Source organism: Notechis scutatus, chromosome 13 (assembly GCF_049901735.1).
Source record: "Notechis scutatus isolate UNSWTSFEM ecotype Mainland chromosome 13, rNotScu1.2, whole genome shotgun sequence".
Lineage (NCBI taxonomy): Eukaryota > Metazoa > Chordata > Lepidosauria > Squamata > Elapidae > Notechis > Notechis scutatus.
In genome coordinates this window covers 11,198,698-11,226,470 of record NC_142021.1, presented here as the reverse complement: position 1 = coordinate 11,226,470, position 27,773 = coordinate 11,198,698, and the positions used below count along the sequence as shown (strand labels likewise).

Sequence of the window (27,773 nt, the reverse complement as noted above, 5' to 3'; positions counted from 1 at the left end):
TATTTTATATTATTTTATGTTATATTTTATATTATTTTATTTTATATTTTATATTATTTTATTTTATATTTTGTTACAATGTTACTATTGTATTATTGCATTATTGCATTATTGTATTATTATTTTACTTGCAGTCCACACTGTTCACGCTCGCTGCCCTTACAAAGATCGGCCTTTCGCTCCGCGCACTATTTTTTGGGATTGGCGGAAGTTCACCGGCGGGAGAAGACGGTGTCGAAGAGGTGACGCGTCCTATAAAAGGCGCCGGCAGGAGGCGGAGCCCCGCAGTCCTGCTAGGACCGGCGAAGTGGAGGCGCTCCGAAGAGCGAAGCGGGCAGCGGAGGCGAAGCCGGGGCTGTGCTCAGTTGTTGACGATGTCTGGGGAGCTGGAGATCATGGAAGCGCAGCGGATGTGGGAGCCGGATTCCAAGCGCAACACCAGCATGGACCGCTTCAGGGCGGCGGTCACCGCGGCTTACGGCATCCGCTTAGGTGAGTCCCTCCCTGCGGGGAAGCCGGGCAAAGAAAGCGATGCTCCGTCCATTCGCCGGGTTGGTTCCCTTTCCCGTTGCACCCCGGTTCCCTCCCAGGAGGCAGAACCGCTTCTCCCACAACGGCCCTGCAAGGCAGGTTGCGCGGGGCGCCCCGCAATTGCAAAAAGAGCAAGATTGCGCTGCTTGGATCGGCAACCTGGCGCCATCCGCAAATGAGATGCCACCATCCTTAGTTACCTTGCCTTTCTCTCTGGGTTGATGAGGGTTGCGTGTGTGTGTGTGTGTGTGGGTGTCTTATTGGATCTGGGGGTTGCCTCTGCTGGGAGAGGCGCCTGGCTTTTCCAGCGGGTGGGAAAGCTGGATTGCCCCAAAGGGATCGTGCTTTTATTAATTTTTTAAATGCATTTTGGAAGGGGGTGGGGGAAGCAATGAATCTTGATAAGTGGAGCCTCCAGAGGGGGAAGGAGTCTACCTTGGAGCAGCAGAGGATGATAGGGCATGATAAGTGGAGCTTAAATGGTGCTGCAGGGCACCGTGGTGTGTGTGGTCTGGTTTGTGAATGAACCCATGGGGAGAGGATGTGGTACTCTCACTGCCCCAAAAGTTGGAGCTGGTCCGGTCCCCTCCCCCACCCCACTCTTCTCCCCTCCTCCAGTTCATCTCCCTTATCTAACACAAATTTTGAATGAACCTGTCGGGCGTGTTGCACGTTCCCAGCCATTCTGCATCCTGCCACCTATTTATCCTTCGGACGACTTGTCTTCAGCCCGGCTGATGCAAGATCGAAAACTTTCTGCAAATCCCAGGAATGACAAGCTTGGACATAATTTGCAAGCTGGCAGGGTTTACCTGTGAGCAAAGGGTCTTCAGGTGTGCTTGCCAGCAGAGAGAGGGACCCGTAAGGCTTTTATAACAGGTGAGACGCCTGGAGTTGCCTCGTCGAGGAGACCGGTGTCGTCCAAATTCAATAAACCTATAATAAAATAAATGGGAACTTGAGGCCTCCATTGTGTGTGTGTGTGGGGGTGATACAGCCTGAAACCCCCCCCTCTTTTTTTTTGGCCTTGCAACCAATAGGATCCCAGAATGTAACCGTGCCACCATATTTCAGCCCTGACTCACGAGGAACTGGATCATCTTCCAGAGCAAATCTGGGCTTTTTTTTTTTCTTTTCCTTTTTTTTAATTATTCCAAGAAACTGGGCCTCTAGTCCTCAAGGCTTGTACAAATCAGCATTTTTGCACTGGGCTTGGAAGCATCTTTCAGCTGCAGTTCAACGTAGCTTTAAATCCGCTGCCTGGTTTCTCTTCCCTTTCGCCTTTCCGCTCTATCTCAACCTGTAGAAAAAAGAGAGGGGGGAAATGCATTGTGTGAATGCTGTCTGTGTGTGTGTGTTTTGATTCCCCCCAAAGAGGGCAGGTTGTGCGTTTCCATGTGCTCAGTGAGGCCTGGGGCTTTTTATATTAGCAACTGAGCCAGTAGGCTGTAAAAAAGGAACATTGAATAAGGTTTCTCGTTTCTTCCAATGGGGGCGGGGGGATGATTTTAGTTTAGTTTACCTTATTGTAATTGCACCTCGTACAACGAAATTAAATGCCATCTTCAGTGTACATTATGACTATGAAAATAAAACACAAACACAATCCTTCACATTCTATACAATTGAATTGAAGAGCCCTGATATTGCATGAATATTGCACAATACAGGAGAATTAAATAGAGTTTGCTGCCCTGCGATAGAAGCTGTTTTCCCCCCCCAGTTTTTAGGCTGCTAATTTTTGCAATGAGCAGAAATAAGACAGCTACCGAGGAGATTTTGAACTACAGGTAGTGTTTGACTTACAAAACAGTTCATTTAGTGACCGAAGTAAGAATGGCACTGAAAAAAAACCTGATTAATGACCATTTTTCAGACTTACGACCGTCGCATCATCCCCTTCAAAATCCAATGTTTGGCCACTGACTCATATTTATGAGGGCTGCAGTGTCCCAGGGGGGGTCATGCTATCCCCCTTTGAAACCTTCTGACTAACAAAAGTCACTGGGTTCACTTAACCACCATGTAAAACTCACTTAACCATAGCAATAAAAATTTTGGGCTCAATTGTCGTAAATCGAGGACATCTTCCGTGGGAAGAGGTGCTATAGGTCTTATAGTTCTGGCCATTTGGGACATTACAGCTTTCCCCCTTTGGGCCCTAAAGTGTCAACGCGTGTGCGGATACACAACACATTTGATCCGTTGTGTCTTGCAATGCTGTTGTATATTTAAATCTGGGCCTCCTATTTATCCGTGGAAGAATAACCAGGCAATTGTTTTCTCTCTTGATTCTTGATGTGAAAAATAAATGCGGCATGTCTTTGGATAGATGGGGAAGGGGAATTTTAAGCCAAGGTCCCCTGTGTTTCTTTTTGCAAACTTAAAAGAGATTGTTGTTATCTTCCCCAAAAATATATATATATATATATATATATGTGCAAAAGCATTTGATGGAAGCTGTTGCCCTCCTTTTCACATTTTTTGCTCGGCTGATGCTGGAGTTTGCAGTTGTGATTGTGGGTGTGGGTTTGTGAAACGGAGGGGGATAGGATGGAAAATAAATTAGGTATCATCCCTGGTTTCAAAGCAACTTTGTTTTGCTCGCTTCTCTTCTTCAAGTAAACAACGCTGCTAGTGCAAACCAATTTGTTAACTCCGATGTTTAGAGACCTGGAAAAATAAATAACAGATTTGATAAAACCTGAGATATAGGAAGTCCTGAACTTACAACCATTCATGTAGTGCCCATTTGAAGTTACAACAGCATTACAAGAAAAAGGTAACCTTCTCCACACTTATGACCGTTACAGCATTCCCACGGTCACATGATGAAAATTCAGGCGCTTGGCAACTGACTCATACTTATGACGGTTGCCCAGGGATGACGTGATCCCCTTTTGCCACCTTCTGACAAGCAGAATCAGTGAGGAAGCCAGATTCACTAAACAACTGAGTTACTACTTACTTTACTTTATTCATTAGCCCTTGGGCCATATCCAAGTGCAGAGCTCCGGACACAAATTATTACTAAAATCTGATTAAAAAAAACAAACAATTTAAAATGGAATTGGAATAAAAGACATTTTAAAACGAAATTGCAAAAGAATACAATAATTTCATAGATAAATAAAATAACGATAAAATTATATTTCAGTATCGCCCCTAGAGTCTTCTACCCCAATCAGTCCCACATATGCCGATTTCAACCAAACCATTTTGCTTAAGTACTATGCTGTGTTAAATGTTATTTTCAGATTGTGTTACTACTCTGTTTTCCCCAAAATACAACCTACCCTGAAAGTAAATCCTAGCTTCATTTTTTTTACACATGTGCCCAATATAAGCCCTACCCCCTAATAAGCCCTAATTAAGACCCTCCCACTCCAGAGTGCACTGGTAAAAATTAAGCTAGGGTGGAGGGGTGAAGCTGCCCGACTACTTACCTTTGGACAGTTGTAGCCAGGCCTCGCACACCCCGACACCTGCCTTGCCGGCTGATTCCTTCTGAAGCTGGCAGGCTGGCAAGGTTTTCCTGAAGGCTCTGGAGCTGATAACAAAGTTCTGGATCGATCCTGAGCTCTAGTATCGGCTGCAGAGGCCTCTACGAAAGCCTTGCTGGACCTAGAAGAAGCACCTGAAGGCCTCTAACAGCAAAAAGGTGGCCGGGGGCGACGCGCGCAAGTGAGGTTAGTCAGTGGAGGACATCCCCCAAAATAAGACCTGGTGCCTTTTTTGGGTGGCAAAAAAAAATAAAAAATAAGACAGGGTCTTATTTTCAGGGAAACATAGTAACTTAATAATTTCAGCGATTCACTTAACAACTATGGCAAGGAAGGTGGTGTTCTGACCCACGCCCTTTTCCAACAAATCAAACACAATCCAAAGGGAACAGAAACCTGGTAATGCTTCTGCAAAATCATGAACCGTGATAAGCACAAGCCTTGCCAAACTGTGCGAGACTTGCCAAAAGATAACAGACAAGAAATAATTTGCAATACAAGAATCTTCAAATACAAACTCAGGATACTGGAATGTCCACGAGGCTGGAGTTTCAAAACGTCTTTGCCTTCTGCAAAGTACGTTCGTTTCACAGCTGGCTTTTATCTTCTTGAAGGAGGGGCACTCTTGCAGCCTTACTCCTGAGTCACCTGTGCTGCTGCAGCTGCTCTTTCCTACAAACAACCCTGCATGCACGCGCACTTGGCACAGGCTCCTCGGGAACCTCCTCATCGCTGCTGCCAGCCCCCAGAATCTCTGAAGGCAGCAGTCCACTCCCTGATGGTCCTGGCCCCTCATCTGAGTCCTCGCTCTCCTCAGCCGTCCGCACCTGCTGCCGGCTAACCACAACAGGTGGGGGGAAAGTCAGTTGTCTTTAACAACAGAAGCATTGGGCTCAATTGTCATAAGTCGAGAAGTAACTGTATTAACTTTTAAGGGGAAGAGGAGTAGAATTCGGGTGCCTTCTGGTACCCTTGGCACTGTGTGATAGTTACTTAGAATTTCCCTTCTGTAAATAATCCTCTTCCCCTTCCCTCCACTCTTTTTTTTCCCTTCTCATTTATGCATCTCTTCCTTCTTATTCTCCCAGGGAAATAAAAAGGAGAGCAAATAACCAGAAGCGATTTCTGTTTGCTCTAGCAATTTCAGAGATCTGGTTTGTTTGCCTGGGGCTCCCTCCTACCAGAAGTCAAGATGGAGCCATCAATTGTCCGCTAAATCACGAAGAGAAAAATAGCACCAGAGGGTTTTGGTTTTTTGTTTTTTTTTGCTTCCTTCCTTTGATGTATTAGCCAAAACACAGAAATTATTTGTCTGATTTTTATTGGGCTTTGCATTACAGGTGCTTGAGAGAGAGAGAGAGAGAGAGAGAGAGAGAGAGGGAGCTGGCTGTTTGTTCCCGAGAAAGAAATAGGCAACCAATAATTTTATTTTTTTTATTTTTTTCCCCCAGGCCTGACAGGTGGCTTCTGCATTCGATGCTGCGCTTGAGCAGACGGAGAGTAAAAACTTGTCCCAAAAAAAATGTTCGATTTGAACAGCTTCATTTGCTTTCTTTTGAGAAAAAAAAAAAGGAGTTTAAAACTCAAGTTTAAACTCTTGCCGGTTAAAGCAACTAGCTGATTGGTCTTTTCTTAGGAAACATAATTATGGAGAGGGGTTTTTTAATGGGGGTTTCTCGTTTTTGCTTCCAGCCAACTACAGCGAGTTTTACCACTGGTCTGTACAGCATTATTCGGATTTCTGGGCAGAGTTTTGGAAATTCAGCGGGATTGTCTTTTCTCGGCTTTATGATGAGGTAAGCTGACAGGGTGGCAAGAGTTGGAAGGGACCTTGGAGGTCTTCTAGTCCAACCCCCTGCTCTCTTCTTAAAAACCTCCCGGGATGGAACGCCCACAACTTCTGAAGACAATCTGTTCCACCAATTAATTGTTCTCCCTGTTAGGAAATTTCTCCTTAATCCCAGGTTGCTTCTGTCCTGGATTAATTTCCATTCTTTGCTTCTTGTCCTGCCTTTGGGTGCTTTGAAAAAGAGCTTGACTCCCTGTTCTTTGTGGCAACCGCTGAGATATTGGGACACAGCTGTTTTCTTTGATCACTCGATTATTCAGATTAATTGGGGACTGAATCACGCAGGAGACGGTGGGTGTGACTTTCCACCTGATTCTAGGTCTTCTTCTCCAGCCTGGGTGAGCCAAGGTTGGACGGGGCCATTGCTATCTATCATTTGGCAAGTCAATATCTCCTCTTTCCAGGCCTTTTAAACAATTTCTCCGTGGGAGAAAGTCGGTAGGGATTCTCTGTCATCCCAGGCCATGGTTGTTCCAAAGATGCTTTTTCAAGAGGCAACTGGGCTTGGTTTTTTTTTCTTTGAAGATGTTTCTCTTCTCATCCAAGAAGCTTCTTCATCTCTGTCAGGATGATGGGGGAATGGAAGGATTTATATTCCTTGCAGACAAGCTGGCCATTTGCATCCTTTTAGAGGGTCGTTGAGGCCACTTGGAGGGTTTACCTGAAAAAAGCACCTTTGAGACAACTATGACCTGGATGACTGAGAATCTCTACAGGATTAGACTGGGTTAATACTGGGATGGGGCACCACCAGGAAATCCACCAGGGCCCATTTAAAAAAAAATTCCTTTGGAAGAAGGCACTGCTTGCCTTCCTTTCTTCCTCTCACATCTTCCTTCCTTCCTTCCATCCATCCATCCTTCCCTCCTTCCACATCTCCCTCTCTCCCTCCTTCCTTCCTTCCTTCCTTCAAGTTTTCTTCAAGAAAACTACAGGGAGTCCTCAAACTTATGACTGTTTATGTCGATTCTTAGCTGCACAATTTGGGATGAACACCCTTTGAATGGTGTGGGAATAGGAATGGATTTCGAGAGAGGGAAAAAAAATAAAATTGCAGACTGCAGGAACCATTTGCACTACTTGGGTGACAGATAAACCTCCAAGTGGCCTTAACGGCCCTCTAAAAGGATGCAAATAACCAGCTGTCTGCAAGGAATATAAATCCTTCCATGCCCCGCCATCCAGTCAGAGCTGAAGAAGCTTCTTGGATGAGAAGCAAAACGTCTTCAAAACAAAAAAACAAGAAAGTCCAGTTGCCTCCTGAAAAAAAAAAAAACATCTTTGGGACAAGTTGGGAGAAGTTCTGTAGATCCCCAACAAGGTCATTGCAAAGTTGATTTTTGAGTCCAAGCTCTGCTGAAGTTGGTGGACGTGGCTTGTCTTCTCGGCCATGCGTGGAAGAGTTGGTCTGGCATGGCCTTCTTCCAGGAGATCTTTTGACTTCTGATCTGATCAGGGGGTTTCCTAAAAGCCTCCCACTCATAAAATGAAGAGTTTGGATCTTAATTAGCATCTTTTAAGGTCAGGTAAAGATGGAAGGCTCTCCACAGGTAGTCCTTAACTTACGACTGCCAATAAGAACTGGAAAACTCCTCGTTTTTGAAAACTCCACTCTTTCTACTGCTGTCAGAATTTCAAGCGGTCTCTAAACGGTCATAAGTTTGAGGGCTCCCTGTAGTTTTCTTAGCAGAAGACAAGCAGCGCCTTCTTCCAAAGGAACTTTTTTTTTAAATGGGCCCATCCGATTGGATTTCCTGTTGGTGCCCCATCCCAGTAGTAACCCAGTCTGGTCCTGTTTTTCTCCAAGGGGGGAAACACATCCATCTAACTGGACTTAAGGGAGCCCCCCCAGATGGTGAGGAGGGACAGAGAGAGAGACCCTCATAACACTGTTCCTTTGTGCCCCCTACGTGGCTGCAAAGTCTTCTGTTAAGGATGCTGGATGTGTTCCCACCAGGTGATCGATCCCTCCAAGAGCATCGCGGATGTTCCCGAATGGTTTAAAGGCAGCCGTTTAAACTATGCCGAAAACCTTCTGAAGCACGAGGAGAACGATAAAATCGCCCTCTATGCCGCACGTGAGTCCCCCATGCGAACCTTCATAATTGCCGGATCTACGACTATTCACATCTCTCTCTGTCTCTCCCACTCCTTCTCTCTTTCCCTTCCTCTTTCTTTCTCTCTCTCCCTCCATTCTCTTTCTTTCCTTCTCTCTCTGCCCCCTCTCTTTCTCTCCCTCTCTCACCCTCCCTCTCTCTATTTCTCTCTCCCTCATTCCCTCTCTATTTCTCCTTCCTCTCTCTCCCTCTTTCTCTTTCTCCCTCTTTCTCCCCCGTCTCTTTCTCTCCATCTCTCACCCTCCCTCTCTCTATTTCTCTCTCCCCCATTCCCTCTCTATTTCTCCCTCCTCTCTCTCTCTCTCTTTCTCTTTCTCCCTCTTTCTCCCCCTCTCCTTCTCTCCATCTCTCACCCTCCCTCTCTCTATTTCTCTCTCCCTTGTTCCCTTGCACTTTCTCCCTCTCCCTCTCCCCCTCTCTCTCTCTCTTTCTCTCTCTCCCTCTCTCTCTCTTCTCCCTTTCTCTCCCTCTTTCTCTTTCTGTCCCCCTCCCTTTCTCTTTCTATCTCTCTCCCTCCTTCCCTCCCTCTATCTTTCATCATTATTAGCAGTCATGCGGGAGTAATTTTTCCAATGTTATCTTTTAGGAACCTACTCCAGTTTACAGGATGGATTTCCTTGTAGTCTCCCATCCCTGCCTCCTTTTTTTTTTTTTAAAAAATCTGCCTTAAGCATTCTTCCACCCAATCCAAGGGCTCCAATCCTTGGAGACTGCAGGAATACTTCCTGCCTCCCAAAAACCTCCCCTTGTTGTGTTTTGTCCTGATTCCCCCTCTCCTTTCTCCCTTGGTGGCTGGAGTTGCAGAAGGCCAGGGCACTTCTCCCCCCACACCATAATGGCCCCAAACTTTCATAGGCCGCCCCTTTAACTACTGCCGCAGACGTGTACTGTGCTGTCCACGCATCTTGCATTTGGCTCCTTTGCCCACCTGGATCTTCTCCAGGCTGCTAAAAAACCGCTTTTAAGCCCCAGTGAAACTCACCTCTCTGCCTCCCCCTCTTTCAGCCAGAGAATTTTGGCAAGTTGTGTTGTGTTTGACTTCGTAATGACGGCGCGAGAACAATGGGGGGAACATTGCCTGTTCTTGCCCTAGTAATTATTTTGGGAATTTGGGGAAAGGAAACAAAAAAAAAAACAAAAAAACCCACCCTGGATTAAATTTGAAGGTGTGAAGGTTGGGACTCGTCTCTTTCTCACAAGGAGCAATTGGGATTAAAAAGAAAGAAAGGGCGATTTTGGGATGCCTGCGTAGAAGGTTGTGGGTCTGTGCATCCAGCAACTAGTGGGCTGGGCCATAGCATCCAGCCTTCGAGCCTGCTAATTTCTTCAGACGTTAACATAGCAATAGCACTTAGACTTATATACCGCTTTATAGTGCTTTACAGCTCTCTCTTTAAGCAGTTTATTAGAGTCAGCCTCTTGCCCCCAACAATCTGGCTCCTCATTTGACCCACCTCGGAAGGACGGGAGGCTGAGTCAACGAGCTGGTTCAGAATCAAACTGCTTGCAGTGGACAGAGTTTGCCTGAAATACTGCATTCTAACCACTGCATATCAGGGAAGGGAAGGAATGGAGGGAGGGAAGGAAGGAAGGAAGGAAGGAAGGAGAAAAGGAAGGAATAGCAATAGCACTTAGGCTTATATACCGCTTCACAGTGGTTTACAGCCCTCTCTAAGCGGTTTACTGAGTCAGCCTCTTGCCCCCAACAATCTGAGCTCCTCATTTGACCCACCTCGGAAGGACGGAAGGCTGAGTCAACCTGGAGCCTGGTGGGATTTGATCTGCTAAATTGTAGGCAGCTGGCTGCAGCAGAAGTAGCTTGCAGTACTGCACTCTAACCACTGTGCCACAGAGGCTCCTGTGTTTCTACACCGTGTTTCTCCGAAAAAGTGACCCACCCCAATAATAAGCCCAACCCTAATTTTTTGGGGTGGGCCTAATATTACCCTACCCCGAAAATAAGCCTGGGGGGGATAGGCATGGCCAGCGTGAGTGGGCACGGGGGGGTGGGTGGGCACTGTCGGCTGCAGCCTGCTGGCCCCTTGGGGCAGCGCAAATGCCAGTTTGCTTTTTCCCTCTTTTTTGGCGAGAACGGGAGGAAAATGGGAAGGGTTTTTTTTCCCCCTTCCTGCCATCCATTCCTCAAGCTCAGCACAGACTGAGGGAAGGAGTGGCAGGCAGGAAAATTCCCCCTCCTCCATTTTCCTCCTGGTTCTCGGCAAAATGGCCGCCATTTCGAATGCTGCGAAGGTTCGGGATGGAGGCCGTGCCGCGTCCAGCTCACCGAGTCTGGCCTGCTGCACCTCCAAAAAAAGTAAGACCGCCTCGAACATAAGCCCAAGTACTTACTTTCAAGTCTAAAAGGAAATAAGACTCAGAATTGTTTTCTGAGAAACAGGGTATTACCATGTTTCCCCCCAAAATAAGACCCTGTCTTATGTATTTTTTTTGCCACAAAAAAAAGGCACCAGGTCTTATTTTTGGGGGATGTCCTCCACTGATTAACTTCATTTGCATGTGTTGCTCCCGGCCTCCTTTTCGCTGTCAGAGGCCTTCAGGAACTTCTTCTGCAGCTGGCAAGGTTTTCCTGAAGGCCCCTGCAGCGTTCAGGATCGATCCAGAGCTTTGCTATCAGCTCCAGAGGCCTTCCAGGAAAGCCTTACCAGCCTTACTGGCTGCAGAAGAAATGGGCCAGTAAGGCAGGTGTCCAAAGGTAAGTAGTAGGGCAGCCCCATCCCCTAATCCCCACCCGAGCTTAATTTTTACCTGTTCACTCTGGAGTGGGCAGGACCTTAATTAGGGCTTATTTTAGGGGCTAGGGCTTATATTGGGCTCGTGCAAAAAAAAATATCAAGCTAGGATTTACTTTCAGGGTAGGTCATATTTTCGGGGAAACAGGATATTTTATTTTGAAACTGGACCTGGTCTTGTTCCCTCAGGGGAAGGCAAGGAAGAGATCGAAAAAGTGACTTTTGAAGACCTGAGGCACCAGGTGGCTTTCTACGCTGCGGCCATGAGGAAGTTGGGGGTGCATCCTGGAGACCGGGTTGTGGGTGAGTCCACCACCTCCTTCCAGCAACCCTCCTCTCAACCAGGATGTGCAAAACGTCAGGTCTTTGCCGACTTTAAGAACCTCTGGAGGAAACGCAGCGGAGCGTGATAGACAGGTTGGGTGACTTTTAAGCCCAAGCCTTGCCAAGACGGGAGAAGTAAAACAGATGGGTCATTGAAATTAAAAACGAAACGTGGGAGACTTTGCTGAACCTTCTGGAAGGAGAGAATGTGGGTGTGTGTGTCACACATTGATAACTTTTGAAAGGGTCTCAGGGATGTTTGTTTGGGCTTCAGGTGGAGCTGGGGGCTTTCCTGGGTGTCCAGAACGGAAGAAGGGAGAGAAAGGAAATGAGAAGAAGAGATCTTTGTAGATCAGAGCTGAATGGTCCTCGGTGGTCTCTGAGTTGGGGTGGTTTTCTTGCAGATGCTTCATTGACCACACTGGTGGACATCATCCGTGTTAGAAGGGATGGGTTTTGGGAGGAGGAGGAAGAGGAAGAGGATGAAGAGGAGGAGAAGGACTACTACTATATGGTCCTTGGTGGTCTCTGCTGGGTGGTTTTCTTGCAGACATTTCATGTGCCAACTAGGTAACACCATCCATGCCTAAGTAAGTGAAGGGAGAGTGGGGTTTGTGGGAGAGGGGGAGAAGGAGGAGGACTCTGGGGTCCTTGGTGCTCTTTGACTTTGGTTGTTTTCTTGCAGACATTTCATGATCCAACTAGGTAACATCATCAGTGCTAGAAGGGAGTGGGGTTTGTGGAGAGAGGGGGAGAAGGAGGACTCTGGGGTCCTTGGTGCTCTTTGACTTTGGTTGTTTTCTTGCAGGCGTTTCATGACCCAGCTAGGTCACACCATCCGTGCTAGAAGGGAGGTGGGTTGTGGAATGGAGGGGGAGGAGAGGAGGATGCTTCATGACCAAACTAGGTAACCAACACGTTGATGATGTTACCCAGTTTGTAACGAAACATCTGCAAGGAAACCACCAAGCTCAGGAAGCAACGAAGACCCTACAGTCCTCCTCCTCCACCACTCCACAAATCCCACACCCTCGTAGCACTGATGATGTTACCTAGTTGGGTGACGAAATGTCTTCTAGAAAACCAGCAAGGACCCTGCGGGGGGAAAAATGGCCTGCCCTATTGCTGTCCAGCACACCTCTTTACCTCTTACACAAATCACAGGTCTCCGTTTGACCTCTTCTGCCCTCTAAAGTCGAGATGGGCAGCTGATATCTCGTGGTTAACCTGCGGTTGTGTCACCGAGTCCCTTGCTCCATTGTTCCTCATGTTGCAATTCAGCCACTGACACCTCTTGCATCAGATGGTGTCGGATTTTTCCCTTTGTGGAGGTCTTGAGTAACAGGGATGGTGAGGCCTGGAACTGCCCCCAAAAAATGTGGCAACCTAAATCCATATTTATGCCTAGTCCTCATTCAGCCTTTGGGTCTGTTTGCGCCTGTTGGAGCGGTTTCAAGGGCAGATTCGAGATGCTTCCAAAGTAAAGTTAGAAGTTGGCGTTTCCCACTGAATTCAGAATCATGTGCATTAGAGGTAGTCCTCGTCTTAAAGCCACTGCTTTAGGGATTGTTCAAGTTGCAATAACACCATAGCATAGAAGGAACAGAGTTGGAAGGGACCTTACAGGTCATCTAATCCAACCCCCCCGACCAAGTAGAAGACCATACACCCTTTCTTTAAAAGCAATTTTATTTGGGTTTTCACAAAACAAAAAGAAAAAGAAAACATCTTTTTTTAGTGAATAGCATGGTTCCAGGTTTTCACATCTCCATACAGATATAATTTCAGTTACGTATTCATCTTTCATACTCCATTTCTTATCTTATCACTACTTTGTATATTCTCTGTTGGCTTTTTCTCAAATACCTCCCTCAGGCTTATTTTATGTCACTTCCTTTTCAATATTTACATATCTTCATGGTCATTATACTTACACTTTTATCTGTCCTGTTTACAATTTCATACCCTACACCATTTTTGATAGATGGCAGTCCAGTCTCTTCTTGAAAGCTTCCAGTGATGAAGCTCCCACAACTTCCGAAGGCAACTTCTGTTCCATGGGTTGGTTGCTCTCACTGTCAGAAAATTCCTCCTTATTACCAGGTTGAATCTCTCCTTGTTCAGTTTCCATCCATTGTTCCTTGTCTGGCCTTCGGGTGCCTTGGAAAATAGCTTGACCCCCCTCCTCCTCTCTGTGGCAGCCCCTCAAATATTCAAAGACTGCTATCCTGTCTCCCCTGGTCCTTCTCTTCACTAGACTAGCCATGCGGTTCCTGCAACCGTTCATTGTATGTTTTAGCCTCTCTAGTCCCCTAATAATCCTGGTTGCTCTTCTCTGCCCTCTTTCTAGAGTCTCAACATCTTTTTTTATAGCGTGGTGACCAAAACTGGATGCAGTACTCTAGGTGTGGTCTTACTAAGGCTTTATAGAGTGGGATTAGTACCTCCCTTGATCTTGATTGTATCTCTCTGTTAATGCAATTTAGGATTAATTTTTTGGCTACCGCCACACACTGTTAGCTCTTATTTAATTGGTTGTCCGCTAAGACTCCAAGATCCCTCTCACAGTTGCTGCTATTAAGCCTGGTTTCACCCAGTCTATATGTGTCCTTTTGGCTTTTCTTGCCCAAGTGTAAGACTTTACTATTCTCTACATTGAATTTCAATTTGTTCGATGGGGCCTAGTGTTCAACTCTATCAAGATCCATCTGGATCCTGATCCTATCATCTGGGGTGTTGGCTATCCCTGCCAGCTTACTATCGTCTGCAAAGAAAGTGACTTACAGCTGGCACTCACACTTACAACTGGTATTCACACTTAACAACGGTGGCAGCATCTCCATGGTGACCTGATCAGAATCTGGGCACTTGGCAACAGGTTCACACTTACGACGGTTGCAGCAATCTGGGGTCGTATGATCTTCCATTTGTGAACTGCCCTGCCAGTTTCTGACAAACAAAATCAGTGGATTCACTCAATGACCATATTATTCAGCTTAATGCAGAAGTCTTCCAAACTTGGCAACTTTTAAGACTTGAGGACTTCCAACTCCCAGAATTCTCCAGCCAGCATAGCTGGCTGTGAATCTGGGAGTTAAAATCTAAGTCTTAAAGATGCCAACTGAGATCCTGGCTTAATGGAACCTGAATTCACTTAATGACCATCCGAGTGGCTTAACAATGGCAATGATTGGCTTGGCCTTGAGTTAAAAAGTCATAAAATCGGATGTGACTCCCTTAACCTTTTGCTGAGCGATGGAAATGCTGGTCCCGATTGTGTTCGTAGGTTGAGGGTTATCTGTAAGCCCTAGCGTGGTTTTTCTGGTCTTGGTTGAGCAGGATTGTCAAGCTCCTCGTGATGACTTACACAACTGAGCTTTGTGGCCCGAACCAGCCAGGCCTGATCTGAGAACTGTCTCTTTGGCCTTACTAAATAGGTGAAGTTCAGGTTTCCCATCGGGTTTCAAAATGTGCCACCGAGCCCGAAGGACCCATTTGGGGGTGGGCTGGGTGACTGCAACCATTCCTGGTTCTCCTTCGAGGGCTCCAGCCGGCCTCTTAACAATTTTCCAGGATCTTGAGGGACCTCCTGCGACACAGGTTCTTCCTTGTTGAGTTGGTGGGCTTTTTAAAGGAGAAGGGGAGGACGTGGGGCTTCTCCTTCCTCTTCCCAGGCTCAGTTTGGGATTTCACAAACCTCTTTGCCTTTGTTGCAATTTACCTGGGTTGTGTTACCTGTTGGGGGAGTCTGCAGAAAGGAGTGATGGTGCAATATACACCTTGCAGGCAGCACGGATAGTTTGGGTGCCTTTGGATGATCTGATCTGATCTGGCTTTTACTTTCTTTCTTTTTTAAAATAAATTTTATTGAATAAACATTAAAAACAATTGAAGACAGTGTGACTTTCTTGGCCATCATTTTGGCCATACAAGCGTATAGAGATACACATAATAGTTAATTTCCTTTTTCCCTTATGTTATTAGTATAGTCCTAGCTGCACATTATTTCTATATACATTTATATACAATTATATACATATTTACAACCGTTTTTTTATACTCATGCATTCGTATCATCTCATATTTGTCCATTATATTCCATTCTCTTTGGTTTACAAAACTTTAGCTTTCATTCCTATAAAGCATCAACCCTTTGATTCTTTTTCCTTGACTCCAACCACTGATACATTTTACTCCACAATACTCTGTCTCACCCTTATCTTTGATTTCTGTAGTTAGTCTGTCCATCTCTGGACAGACTAATATTTTCCTTATTATTTCACTTTCTGTAGGGGTATCTTCATTCTTCCAGTTTGGGGCATACGCCAATCTCGCAGCTGTTATTATATGTATCATTAAATATATTGTTCCTTAACTGTATTCCCAATAAAAAATCCCCAAAAAAAACTTTCGTTGAACTCGTATTTCTCGTTAACCATCTTACCTTTATTTTCCACCAGTATTTTTTTTGCTTTTATACATTTCTATCACATATGATAATAGGTGCCTATCTCCATGCTACATTTCCAACAGTGATATACTTTTACTAATTTGGGCCAATCTAGTTGGAGGAAGATGCCATCTGTAAAACATTTTATATTGCTCTCTTTATAACGAAGTTGGCTTTTATTTTCTTGATCGCTTGGTGAATTAAGCTAAGATCCATCTTTCATCTCCTTCCTCTTCCATTTCTGCAACCGTTCCAGGTTACCTGCCCAATGGTATCCACGCAGTGGAGGCTATGCTGGCCGCTGCCAGCATCGGGGCCATCTGGAGTGCGACGTCGCCGGATTTTGGCATCAACGTGAGTGACCTCCCCTCACTTAAGCACCTGGTTCCCAAATTCCCCCCCCCTTACATTTGCAGCCTCTAAGGAAGGGTGAATTCCTTTTGGGCAAAGCAATGCTGGTATTCCTTGACTTACGACCGTTCCTTTAACGGATGTTCGAAGTTACAGAGATGCCGAAAAAAAGTAACTTGCCACCTCAATAACACGTGATCAAAATTTGGACACTTGGCAACTGGCAGATATTTACAATTAGTTGCAGGACCTGTGTGTGTGTGTATGTATGTGTGTGTGATGTGATGGTTATAGTAGCGGTGGTGGTGCAGGCCAACTCTGCCGGCTGCCAGTAGTTTGATTCTCATCAGGCTCAAGGTTTGGCCTCTGTTAAAGCGAGTTTTGCCCCGTTTTTACGGCCTTCCTCACCAGCACTTGTGCAGCGAATCCCTGCCATTTGATAAGTTTGGTAACCCCATGGTGAGATGAATTTCGCTTCTCCATTGGTTTTGCTTGTCAACCGTGGGACACACAACAATGGTCATAAGTATGAACCGGTTGCCAAACATCTGAATTTTAGTCCCATGATCAAGGGGATGCTACAAAGGTCGTAAGTTTAGTTTAGTTGACTTGATGGCCATTGCACCTTGTACAGCAAAATCAAACATCATCTTCAGTGCACGTCATGACCATGAAAATAAACACAAACACACATCCTTCACCCTCCACACATTGAACCGAAAACCCCTGACACCGCACCAACACTGCACTATACAGCAGAATTCAACAGAGCTACTGCCCTGGGATAGAAGCTGTTTTCCAGCCTATTTGTCCTTGTTTTTATTATTCTGTACCATCTGCCAGATGGTAATAGTTCAAAAAAAGGGTGCCCAGGATGAGATGGATCTTTGAGTATGTTTTGAACTTTCTTGAGGCAGCAGGGGCTATAAAGCTCTTCCAAAGAGGGGAGAGGGTAACCCATGATCTTCTGGGCAATGACATATTCACCCTTAAGTGTGAAAAACGGACATAAAGTCACTTTTTCCGGGGCTGTTGCAGCTTCAAATGGTTGCAAGTCGAGGACTATAAATAAAAGCCAACCCTGTTCGTCCAAGTTTGTCGAATTCTCTGCTAATGCCTGCTTCCCCCTTACCATCTCCCCACCCCACAGGGCGTCCTGGATCGGTTCTCCCAAATTCAACCCAAGCTAATCTTCTCCGTCGAAGCCGTCATCTACAACGGGAAACGCCACAACCACCTGGAAAAGCTTCAGAGTGTCGTCAAAGGTAAATTGGCTGCCCTTCTCTCTCTCTCTCTCTCTCTCTCTCTCTCTCTCTCTCTCTCTCTCCCTTGTGTGTCTCTCTCTCTCTCTCTGCTTGTTGGGGCAGGAGGAACTCTGTATTAAGTTTAAATGCAATGTATAAGCTTAGCCTATTCCTTCCTTCTTTTTTCCTTCCTTCCTTCCTTCCTTCCTTCCTTCCTTCCTTCCTTCCTTCCTTCCTTCCTTCCTTCCTTCCTTCCTTCCTTCCTTCCTTCCTTCCTTCCTATCTCCATCCATCCATAGTGTGCAGTGGTTAGAATATGCAGCATTGCAGGCTAACTCTGTCGACTGTCAGCAGTTCAATCCTGACTGGCTCAGCTTTCCATCTTTCCGAGGCCTCAGATTGTTGGGGGCAACAGGCTGACTCTGTGAACCACTTAAAGAGGGCTGTAAATATCTAAGGGCTATTGCTAGTGTTATTTCCTTCCTTCCTTCCTTCCTTCCTTCCTTCCCTTCCTTCCTTCCTTCCTTCCTTCCTTCCTTCCTTCCTTCCTTCCTTCCTTCCTTCGCACAATGATTAGGATGCAGTATTGCAGGCTAACTCTGCCAACTGCCAACAGTTCGATTCTGAGTGGCTCAAGGTTGACTCAGCCTTGCATCCTTCCAAGGTGGGTAAAATGAGGACCCAGATTTTGGGGGGCAAGAAGCTGACTCTGTAAACCGCTTAGAGCACTAAGAAGCAGTATATAAGTCTAAATGCTACTGCTATTCCTCGTTCCTTCCTTCCTCTCTCCTTCCCTCCCTCCCATCCAACCATCCATGCTTGTGCACTGATTACAATGAAGCATTTCAGGCTAACTCTGCCCACTGTTGTCAGTTCGACCCTGACCCAGATTGTTGGGGGCAAGAGGCTGGCCCTGTAAACTGCTTAGAGAGGCCTGCAAAGCACTGTGAAGCATCATATAAGTCTTAAGTACTGTTGCTATTTGATAATCTTTGCATTTCTGATCCTTTTTTCCCCCTTTTAGGACTTCCGGATCTGAGAAAAGTCGTTGTCATCCCCTATGTATCTTCAAAAGAGTCCATAGATATTTCCAGAATCCCAAACAGGTACTAAGTTTTGAAGGGTATTGTGATGACCCAGGGTGGGATGCAAAATAAACACAGTCACAAAAACAGGTGAAGCCCCTTTTATTCCTTCACTTTGCTTCAAAGCTCCAAATATCCTTGACTGGAGACAAAAAAAACTTCCCCCACAAGCAGTTACGGAAAGGAGGAAATGCCGTTTAAAGTAAAAATGCCTATAAATTATAAAGAGCAAAAACAAGACAAACCACACTGAAGCAATTAAGGGAACCAGGCAAGATAAGGGCTTGAAGAGATCCACAGATATTCCCACACTGGGAAGGAGGCCAAACTCAGAGAGGAACAACAAACTAGAGATATTTCTACGCTTTGTTTCTAGCACTGGCCGATACGCATGTCCGTCCTTTTATCCAGTTCTCACAGCTGCAGCCCATGAAGGGTATCAAGGCCCTTTCCTCCCCCATAGACCACACCATTCACATCTCTCCCTTATCCTCTCCTCCTTGCATGCCCTAGGATGGAGAGGGGATGGGCCTGGGTCTTCCTCTGACTGCCCAGCCTCCTCCACAACCTCCAGAGCCACATTTCCACTCCTTGTCGGCTGTTCCTCCTCTCCCTCGGAGTCAGACTCCGACGGGCATGACAGGTATGGAGATCACGTGACTCTGGGGATGCTGCAAAACACACTGGTTGCCAAAATACCCAGGAGATGCTGTGACGGTCGTAAGTGCGAGGACCGGTCTCAAGTCACCTTTTTCAGTGCCGTCATAAGTTTGAGCGGTCACTAAAAACATGGTTGCAAGTGGAGGACTATCTGTACAGTTTGTTTATGGCCATTAAAATTTACAACAGCGGTGGGGAAAAAAATGACATATGACCGTTTCTCACACTTAACAACATGATCAAAACGCTTGGCAAATGACTTGTATTTATGGCCGCGGCTGTGTCCCAAGGTCATGTGATCCAACTTTTGTGACCTTCCGATGAGCAAAGTACATCGGGAAGCCAGATTCACTTAACAACTATGTGAGTAAATTAACAACTGCAGAGATTCTACTTAAACAACAGTGGCCAGGAAGGTTGTAAAATGGGGCAAAACTGACTTTTAACAAATGTCTCACATGGCATCAATTTGGGGCTCCATTGTGGTCGTAAGTGGAGGACTTCCTGTGTTAGCTTGGGAGTCTCTTAGTTCCCTAGGTTGACCCTGGTTTGGCGTGCCGACGGTTGAATAGAAACATCTTAATATAATATAATTTTATCATATTTTATCTAAATCTTGGACTTCCGGTTTGTTCCTTGCCGGAGTCGGTGCGAATCAGAGATCGAGTGTGGTTTCGCCCGAGCTCACTTGCTGGAGGGTCCCGATCGGGACCGGAGCCACACTGGTGGGGTGGTGAAGAAGGGGGAAATCGCCTGGAGGTTGAGGGGAGCCTCAACCTTCCTCCCTAACAGGAAAATCCCTCCCAAAGGCAAGTTGCAGCGGTGGTCTTAAAATGGCCACCACGAAGACAAAGAACACTCCGGGAAACTAAGTTTTGTGCTGGAGAGAGAAGTAGCGAGCAGAGTGTGACCCAGGCAAAGGACATCGCTTTTGAGGTACCCCGGTATCAAATTAAGGGGCTATTTTGGAGGAAAGCGTGTGGAAGTGGTAACTAGAGAAAGTGAGAAAGAAATTGGTGTTTAAATTTGGATTTGATTATTCTATTGGACTGATTTGGAGGAGAAATTTAAAGGAAAATACATTAACACAACAAAGGATTAAAAATTAAACTGGACATATATTGAACTGTGGGCACTTAAAGGGCATAACTAAATGCTGGAATTGAGTGTGTTGAAAAGAATAGCTAATGACTGAAATTAGCGAACTTAATAAAAATATTATATTCAATAAAGAAAGTTAAAAAGAAAAAGAGTCAAGAGCGCCACCTGATGGCACAGGAAAACTTTAATCCATTTTAAAACGAGCGTCTGGTCTTTTTGAGAGTTTGGATCTTGGAACTTGAAAGAAAATAAAAGGAACTTTATTATTGTCATAGAACCACCCGATAATTTGGGAAACAGTTGGGAGGTCAATTAGAAGATTCAGAATAAAGACTCAAGAGTATGAATTGTTGAAAATAAACTCAAAAGATATTGGCTGAAATAAGATACTACTGGACTCTGAGATTGAATATATCTATCAAAGAAGAGGATTTCAACTATTAAGGAAGAGGAAAGAAAAAGAAAAAAGGAGAAGATATAATGGAGGAGCTACTTGTCAATATAAGACTGGACTTACAAGACATAAGATCGGATATGCAAGATACAAGGGACATGATAAAAATCAAACTTGAAATGTGTAATTATGTATTACAGAAATTAGAAATGGTGACTCATCATACACAAGAACACAATAAACCAGATGGGGAGGAGTTCTATAAAGAAGAAGCCAACTTAGAAGAACAAAACGAACAACAATTATTCAAGCAGGGGGGGAAAGAATTAGAATTAAAAATTTGTGGTCTGATGGGATGATAAAAGGGAGAATGGTTCAGAAAATGGTTAAAGAGAGAGGGGAAAAGAAGGAAAAGGAAGTGCAAAGGAAAAATCAAAAGAGAGAGACAGAAAAGTTTAATAACTGGAATGAGAAAAGGAGGGGAATAAGAATGGGGAGGAAAGGAATTAAGAGAAAGGACCAGAAAATAAAGATGAACAGGAAACAAACAAGGATGAAAAGAAGGTACGTTGTTCAAAGAGTGAGACATAATGGGTGAAAAAAAAAGGGATAAGGAAGGGGATTCCGCAAGGTAATAAGTTGGGATGTATAAGAATATGTTGAAAATTGTATTTTGTAATGGATAGATGATTCATAGAGAAAATATAATGCGGAATCTGAGAAAAATCTGTTTTATACAAATAGGGAGATTGATATTAAGCAAGAATGAAGGTGGTTAGCTCGAATTATTAATTAGAGGGGACAACTATATTTACAGATAAGGATTGATAAAATGACAAATGTGACACGAAAAAAATAATAATATGAGAAATGATAATAGAAAGGAGATGAGAATTTTAGATAACATTGTGAAATAAGATATGAGAATATACTAAGAAAAATGGAAGGAGATATATTAGGATTTGGAATTGAATAAATGAACATAGAATTGTGATGAGAATTTTAGATAATATTGTAAAATAAGATATGAGAACATGAATTGGGATTGGATAAGATAAGCTTAATATTTAATAATGACGCAATATGAAATTAAGCAAATAAAATGAATAGGTAACTATGGTCATGTTTGTATTGAGATGTGAAACCTGGAACCACACTGCTTGCCAAATGAATGGCAAGCAGTACCTAATGGACTGGCAATAATACCTAATGGAATTATTAAGTATGTTTAATTGATATGGTGATAGGCATTTGGAGAGAGTAAGGTTGAAAATAAATATTGAAGAAGTATGAATTAATATGAATATAATGCAATGAGAGATGTATGATATATCTATGCCACACTGTTAATGTATTGTTATATGTAGATTGAAATAAAAAAATGTTGGGAAAAAAATATTTTATCTAAATCTTAAATTCTTGTATTTTATTCCAATTTCATTTTAGACTGTGTGTTATTCCAATTTCATTTTAAATTGTATTTTATGCAATTCCGTGTTAAATTTGCTTTTTATCAGATTTTATTAATAATTTGTATTTCTGGAACTCTGCCCTTTGATATGGACCGAGGGCTAATCAATACCATTAATGGATTATAGAAAAATCTTAGTCATATGGAATTCGGATTTTCACCCCCTTTCCTTCCTTTTTCCGCTCAGCGTGTTTTTAGAAGATTTTCTTGGAACAGGCAAGGGAGACCACGTGCCTCAGCTGGAGTTCGAGCAGCTCCCCTTCAGCCACCCACTTTTCATCATGTACTCTTCAGGCACGACGGGTGCCCCGAAATGCATGGTGCATTCTGCAGGGGTGAGTGTCCCTTGTTTATTTATAATTTCATGTACGGCATGGAACGCAGGGCTATTAGGAGTGCCACGGTGGCCTAGAGGTAGAGCTCTCGACTCACAATCAGGAGGCTGTGGGTTCAATCCTAGGTAGAGGCAGATGTTTCTCTCTCTGGGCACGATGCTCTGCCAAACAAAACTCCGCATTGGCAACAGGAAAGTCATCCGGCCATTCAAATACTCTGCTAGCTCCGTTGAGTTGCCCTGACTCCATCCTGCAAAGGATTATGGGGTCGTTAAATGAGGAAGGAGGAAGATGGAATGTATGGATATTTGGAGTACGGGAGAAACGCATGGTGATATAATTTAACACACGTGATAGAGAGGTGTGGTCACTTTTGTAAGATTTAAGAACATTGAAAGAATTGCATGTCAAGTTGCAAATTATATTTTGAAATACGTTAGTTGGGGAAATGGTGAGTTCTAATCCTGCTTTAGGAAGGGAAACCAACTGGGTGACTCGGAAGAGGGTGAGTTCTAGCGCCACCTTAGGCATGTAATAAAGCCAGCTGGGTGACTTTGGGCCAATCACCAGGAGACAGAGAATTCTAGTTCCACCTTAGCAACGAAAGCCAGCTGGGTGGCTGGCCAGTGGGATCGTTGCTGTGTGGAAAATAGGAGGAGGAAGTTAGGATATGGGATATATCCGCTGCCTCGAGTTCTTTCTAGAAACAAAGAAGATGGGATGAAAATGAATAAAATAAGCGGTTTTGCCCTGGATTGAAACCTCAAATGGATCCATTTGATTTCTCTATCCACATTCGTACCATTTTGGGGCCATTTCAGAATTTGGCCCCGTGCACCTAGGCTAAGACTGTGAGAAAGCTTAATGCTCTGAAATCATTGTGAAATATTCAGTGTGCAAAATAGTTATTTGAGTGCTTGGCTCCGTTTTGCTAATTCAAATGTAAATTAAACTAAATTTTCATTTTAGTTTTCTAATGCAATTTAAGCTCTTTCCATCATCATCATCATCATCATCATTATTATTATTATTATTATTATTATTATTATTATTATTATTATTATTATTATTTGTCCCTGCAGGGGACTTTGATTCAGCACCTGAAAGAACATATCCTTCACGGGAACATGAGCAGTAATGACGTCATCATATACTATACCACGGCAAGTGATTTTTTTTTTCTTTAATAAAGGAGAATATTCATAGCTTGGGGGCTGACATGACGAGGTCAGCCTTGGTGCTCTCTGAGCTTGCTTGTTGTCTTGCAGACATTTCATGACCCTACTAGGTAACATCATCAGTGCTAGAAGGGATGGGTTTTGTTGAGAGGAAGAGGACTTGGTGATTTTCTTGCAGACATTTCATTACTCTACTAGGTAACATCATCAGTGCTAGGAGGGAATGGGGTTTGTGGAGTGGCGGAGAAGGAAAAGAAGAGAAGATAAGGAGGACTATAAGATTCGCGGTACTCTCAGCTTGCTTGTTTTCTTGCAGATGTTTCATTACCCAACTAGGTAACATCATCAGTGTTAGTAAGGAGTGCTGTTTGCTGTCAGTTTATATTCTAGTGCAGAGGCCTCCAAACTTGACAACTTTAAGAATTCTGGGAGTTGAAGTCCACAAGTCTTAAAGTTGCCAAGTTTGGGGACCCCTGTTCTAGTGGCTTGCCCCATGAAGGTGGGTGATCTTAAAGATTCTTTGGTTGGGCTGTTTGCTGTTGTCTATTTTGAGAGGAGGATTGTTTCCTTGATTGATGGTCTGAAGTTAACCTTGGAGTTAATCTATGCTTGATCTGGGATACTGATTGCTGGCGGAGAAGCGCTGGAGTCTTTTTATTCTCTTTTTGGGCTGGTTGATTGTCTCTTTTGCCTCATCTGCAGATGGTTGTTTATGTTGCCTTTTTTCTTTCCATAAAAACAAATATTAAATTGATGAAAGTCTTCAAACAGGGCATCCTTTTGAGGTGCACTGTCTGTGCAACGTTCCCATCTTCAAGGTAATCCTCCCTCGTCCGCCAAGGAGACCAGACTGGATTAGCCCAAGATTAAATGCAGATTAAAATCAATTTACTGCATATACTTGCGGATAAGCCCCTCTGGGGATAAATAAGCCCAATCTTGGAAATGTTTGCGCGTTGTTGTTGTTTTATTTTCCCAATTGGCTTACCTGCAGGTGGCAGAAGCTTCACAGTTTTTTGGTTTAAAATGGCAGCGTTTGTTTATCCGTGGACGGTCTTAAAAGTGAGTATTCTATGAGTGAATATACAATGCAATAGAATAGAGCTGGAAGGGGCCTTGGAGGTCTTCTAGTCCAGCTCCCTGCTCAAGCAGAAGAGCCTATACAATCTCAGACAAGTGACTGTCCAGTAGTCGGTCAGTCTGTCTGTCTGTCTGTCTGTCTGTCTGTCCGTCTGTCTGTCTGTCTATGTATCCCTGTCTATCTATCTATCTATCTATCTATCTATCTATCTATCTATCTATCTATCTATCTATCTATCATATCTATCTATCTATCTATCTATCTATCTATCTATCTATCTATCTATCTATCTATCATCTATCTACATATCTATCTATCTATCTATCTATCTATCTATCTATCTATCTATCATCTATCTATCATCTATCTACATATCTATCTACATATCTATCTATCATCTATCTATCTATCTATCTATCTATCTATCTATCTATCTATCTATCATCTATCTATCTATCTATCTATCTATCTATCTATCAAATAGAGCTGGAAGGGACCTTGAAGGTCTTCTAGTCCAGCCCCCTGCTCAAGCAGGAGACCCTCTACCATTTCAGATAAGTGTCTCTCTAGTCTCTTCTTAAAAACCTCCAGTGATGGAGCGCCCACAATTTCTAGTGGCAAGCTGTTCCAACTGGTTAATTGTCCTCCCTGTCAGGAAGTTTCTCCTTAGTTCCAGGTTGTTTCTCTCCTTGATTAGTTTCCATCCATTGTTTCTTGTCCTGCCTTCAGGTGTTTTGGAGAATAGCTTGACCCCCTCTTCTTTGGGGCAGCCCCTCAGATACTGGAACACTGCTATCATGTTGCTCCTAGTTTTTCTTTTCGTTAGACTAGCCAGACCCAAATCCTGCTGCCTTTCTTCGTAAATTTTAATCTCCAGCCTTTGATCATCTTCGTTGCTCTTCTCTGAACTTTTTCCAAAGTCTCAACCTCTTTTTTTTTTTAGTATGGTGACCAAACTAGCAGTATTCCAGGTGTGGCCTTACTAGCGTTTTATAAAGCACTTACGAGCACAGTTAGGACTGGAATGTCTGACACTAAGCAGTTAAGTGAGTCCTGCTCGATTGTATGATCTTTTTTTTTTTGCCACAGTCATTAAGTGAATCACGGTGGTCATTAAGCGAATCATTCTGTTGTTAAGCAAATCCCCTTGACTTTGTTGGTAGCCCAAAGGGTGATCATGTGACCTCCGGATGTTGCGACAGTTGCCAAATGCCTGGATTTTTTGGTCATGTGACTGCAGGGACACTTGAATTGTCGTAAGGGCGAGGACCGGTTGTAAATCCCTTTTTTTCTGCACACATCATTTAAAATGGTCACTAAATGAACTGGTCATAAGTTGAAAACTGCATGTGGATACTTTAAAAAAAGGACAAGAGTTCTCGACATAAGAACTGTTCATTAGGTATAACAGGATGGGAAAAGGTGACGTACGAGTTGTTTTTACACTTGGAGCCTTCCTGCGGTCAGGTGATCAAAATGCTTGGCAACTGGCATGTACTTTTGACAGTTGCAGTGATCCCCTTTTTGCAACCTTCTGACAAGCGAAGTCAACAAGGAAAGCCTGATTCACTCAACGACTCTGTTACTAACAACTGCAGTGGTTCGTTTAACAACGGTGGCAAGAAAGGTTGTGGAAAGCTCATTTCACCAATGTCTCACTTAGCAACAAAAATTTGGGGCTCAATTGCGGTTGTAAGTCAAGGTGTCATATTGGAAGCCGTATTAGCACCTGGCGTTTCCACGCTGCCACATTCTTGAGCCTGGAAAAATGGGAGGGGGAAGAATTTCTTGGACCGTATGTGGTTAGACCTAATAGCATTCTTCTTCTAAGTCAAGGTCATGTCATTTCTGCACCTGGGTGAGAGGACGTCTCAAGTTGGGATGGATGGAGATTGAGGCCTGTGATTCAATGATGGGTGCAGGGGGTGGATTTATAATTTTTTACTTATTGCAGGGAAACCCAGAACTTTCAGATTCGGGATTTCCCAGATGTGCCAGTTTACTACTCTAATAAAAGGAACCTTTGAGAAGATGTCTGCCTCAGAGTTATTGATTGGAGTTGAGGTTTCCTGGAACGTTGACACAAGCACTACCAGTAATGACTGTCTCCCCTCGCCGATAAGCTTGATCTGAGTTTTCCAAGTACATTTTAACCCCTAAAATTCTCAGCTTATCAGTGGTGGGATTCAAATTTTTTAACTACCGGTTCTGTGGGCGTGGCTTGGTGGGCGTGGCCAGGAGGAAGGATACTGCAAAATCCCATTCCCTCCCCACCCCACTAACCTGCTTTCCAGCTCTGTTCTCCTGTGCAGAGCAACCAAAGAAGACCCAGCCAATCAGCTGGGAGTCAGGAGGAGAGAATAGATGGGGCGGGGCCAGTCAGAAGTGGGATTTGCCGGTTCTCTGAACTACTCAAAATTTCCACTTCCGGTTCTCCAGAACCTGCTGAATACCACCTCTGATTCCTTCCCTTTGTTCCTCTCTTCCTTCCCTCTTCTTTCCTCTCCTTCTTCCCCTTTCGTTCCTGTCTTCCTTCCAGTGGTGGGATTCCAATTTTTTTACTACCAGTTCTGTGGGCGTGGCTTGGTGGGCGTGGCAGGAGAAGGTTACTGCAAAATCCCCACTTCCTCCCCACCCCACCGACCTGCTTTCCAGTTCCATTCTCCTGTGCAGGGCAACCAAAGGAGACCCAGACGATCAACTGGGACTCAATGGAAGGCAGAGAAGAGATGGGGTTGGTGGGGCCAGTCAGAGGTGGCATCTGGTTTTCCGAACTATTCAAAATTTCCACTACCGGTTCTCCACAACCGGTCAGAACCAGCTGAATACCACCTCTGGAACTCACCTGTCTGTATAAAGAATAGCATGGAAGCTTTCCAGAGGATATTTTCTGGAATATTCTGGAAAGGCTGGTTGTTGGGCCTGGGGGCGGAAGCGGGGAGGAGGGGGCACTGCTTTGCAAGTGACTTGGGAAATTACATCATGCTGAGCCTATGAGCCGTAGGTTGTGCTCGGCTGATGGCACCTTGCTTTGCGTGGGGGTGTCTCAGAAATGTGCAAAAAAAAAACCCCCACGTTTCTTTGCAGGTCTAAAAACAGACGAAAAATCAACAGCTTTTTCGACCTAATCTACTGTCAGCGTTCCAACTAACCAGCTCCAACCCCAAGAAAGTTCTGCCAGCAGGCCGCCTGGGGAACCCAGAGCGGGATGGAGCCCATCAAATGGCTCGTGTGATCTGTTGTTGTCAGGGCAGGGGGTGGGAGTTGGGGGGGTAATTTATTTATTTATGTATTTTTTTTCAGGTTTTGTTCTATTGTATTTTATTAATTTATTTGATTCTTTTTTATT

General features: G+C 44.3%; 1 protein-coding gene across 3 annotated transcripts in view; it reads left to right on the top strand.

Annotated features, from left to right (window-relative positions):
• The first annotated feature begins 273 nt into the window (after positions 1-273).
• Positions 274-27,773, top strand: part of AACS (acetoacetyl-CoA synthetase) — a 47,786-nt gene continuing 20,286 nt past the window's right edge. For all 3 annotated transcript variants that reach the window (XM_087942983.1, XM_087942982.1, XM_087942981.1), the window contains exons 1-9: positions 274-492; positions 5,727-5,830; positions 7,841-7,961; positions 10,940-11,053; positions 15,781-15,878; positions 17,026-17,140; positions 18,144-18,225; positions 22,018-22,165; positions 23,248-23,328. In XM_087942983.1, the coding sequence (XP_087799109.1) occupies positions 375-492; positions 5,727-5,830; positions 7,841-7,961; positions 10,940-11,053; positions 15,781-15,878; positions 17,026-17,140; positions 18,144-18,225; positions 22,018-22,165; positions 23,248-23,328 (981 nt within the window). In that variant the 5' untranslated portion in view covers positions 274-374. The remainder of the gene's footprint in view (positions 493-5,726; positions 5,831-7,840; positions 7,962-10,939; positions 11,054-15,780; positions 15,879-17,025; positions 17,141-18,143; positions 18,226-22,017; positions 22,166-23,247; positions 23,329-27,773) is intronic.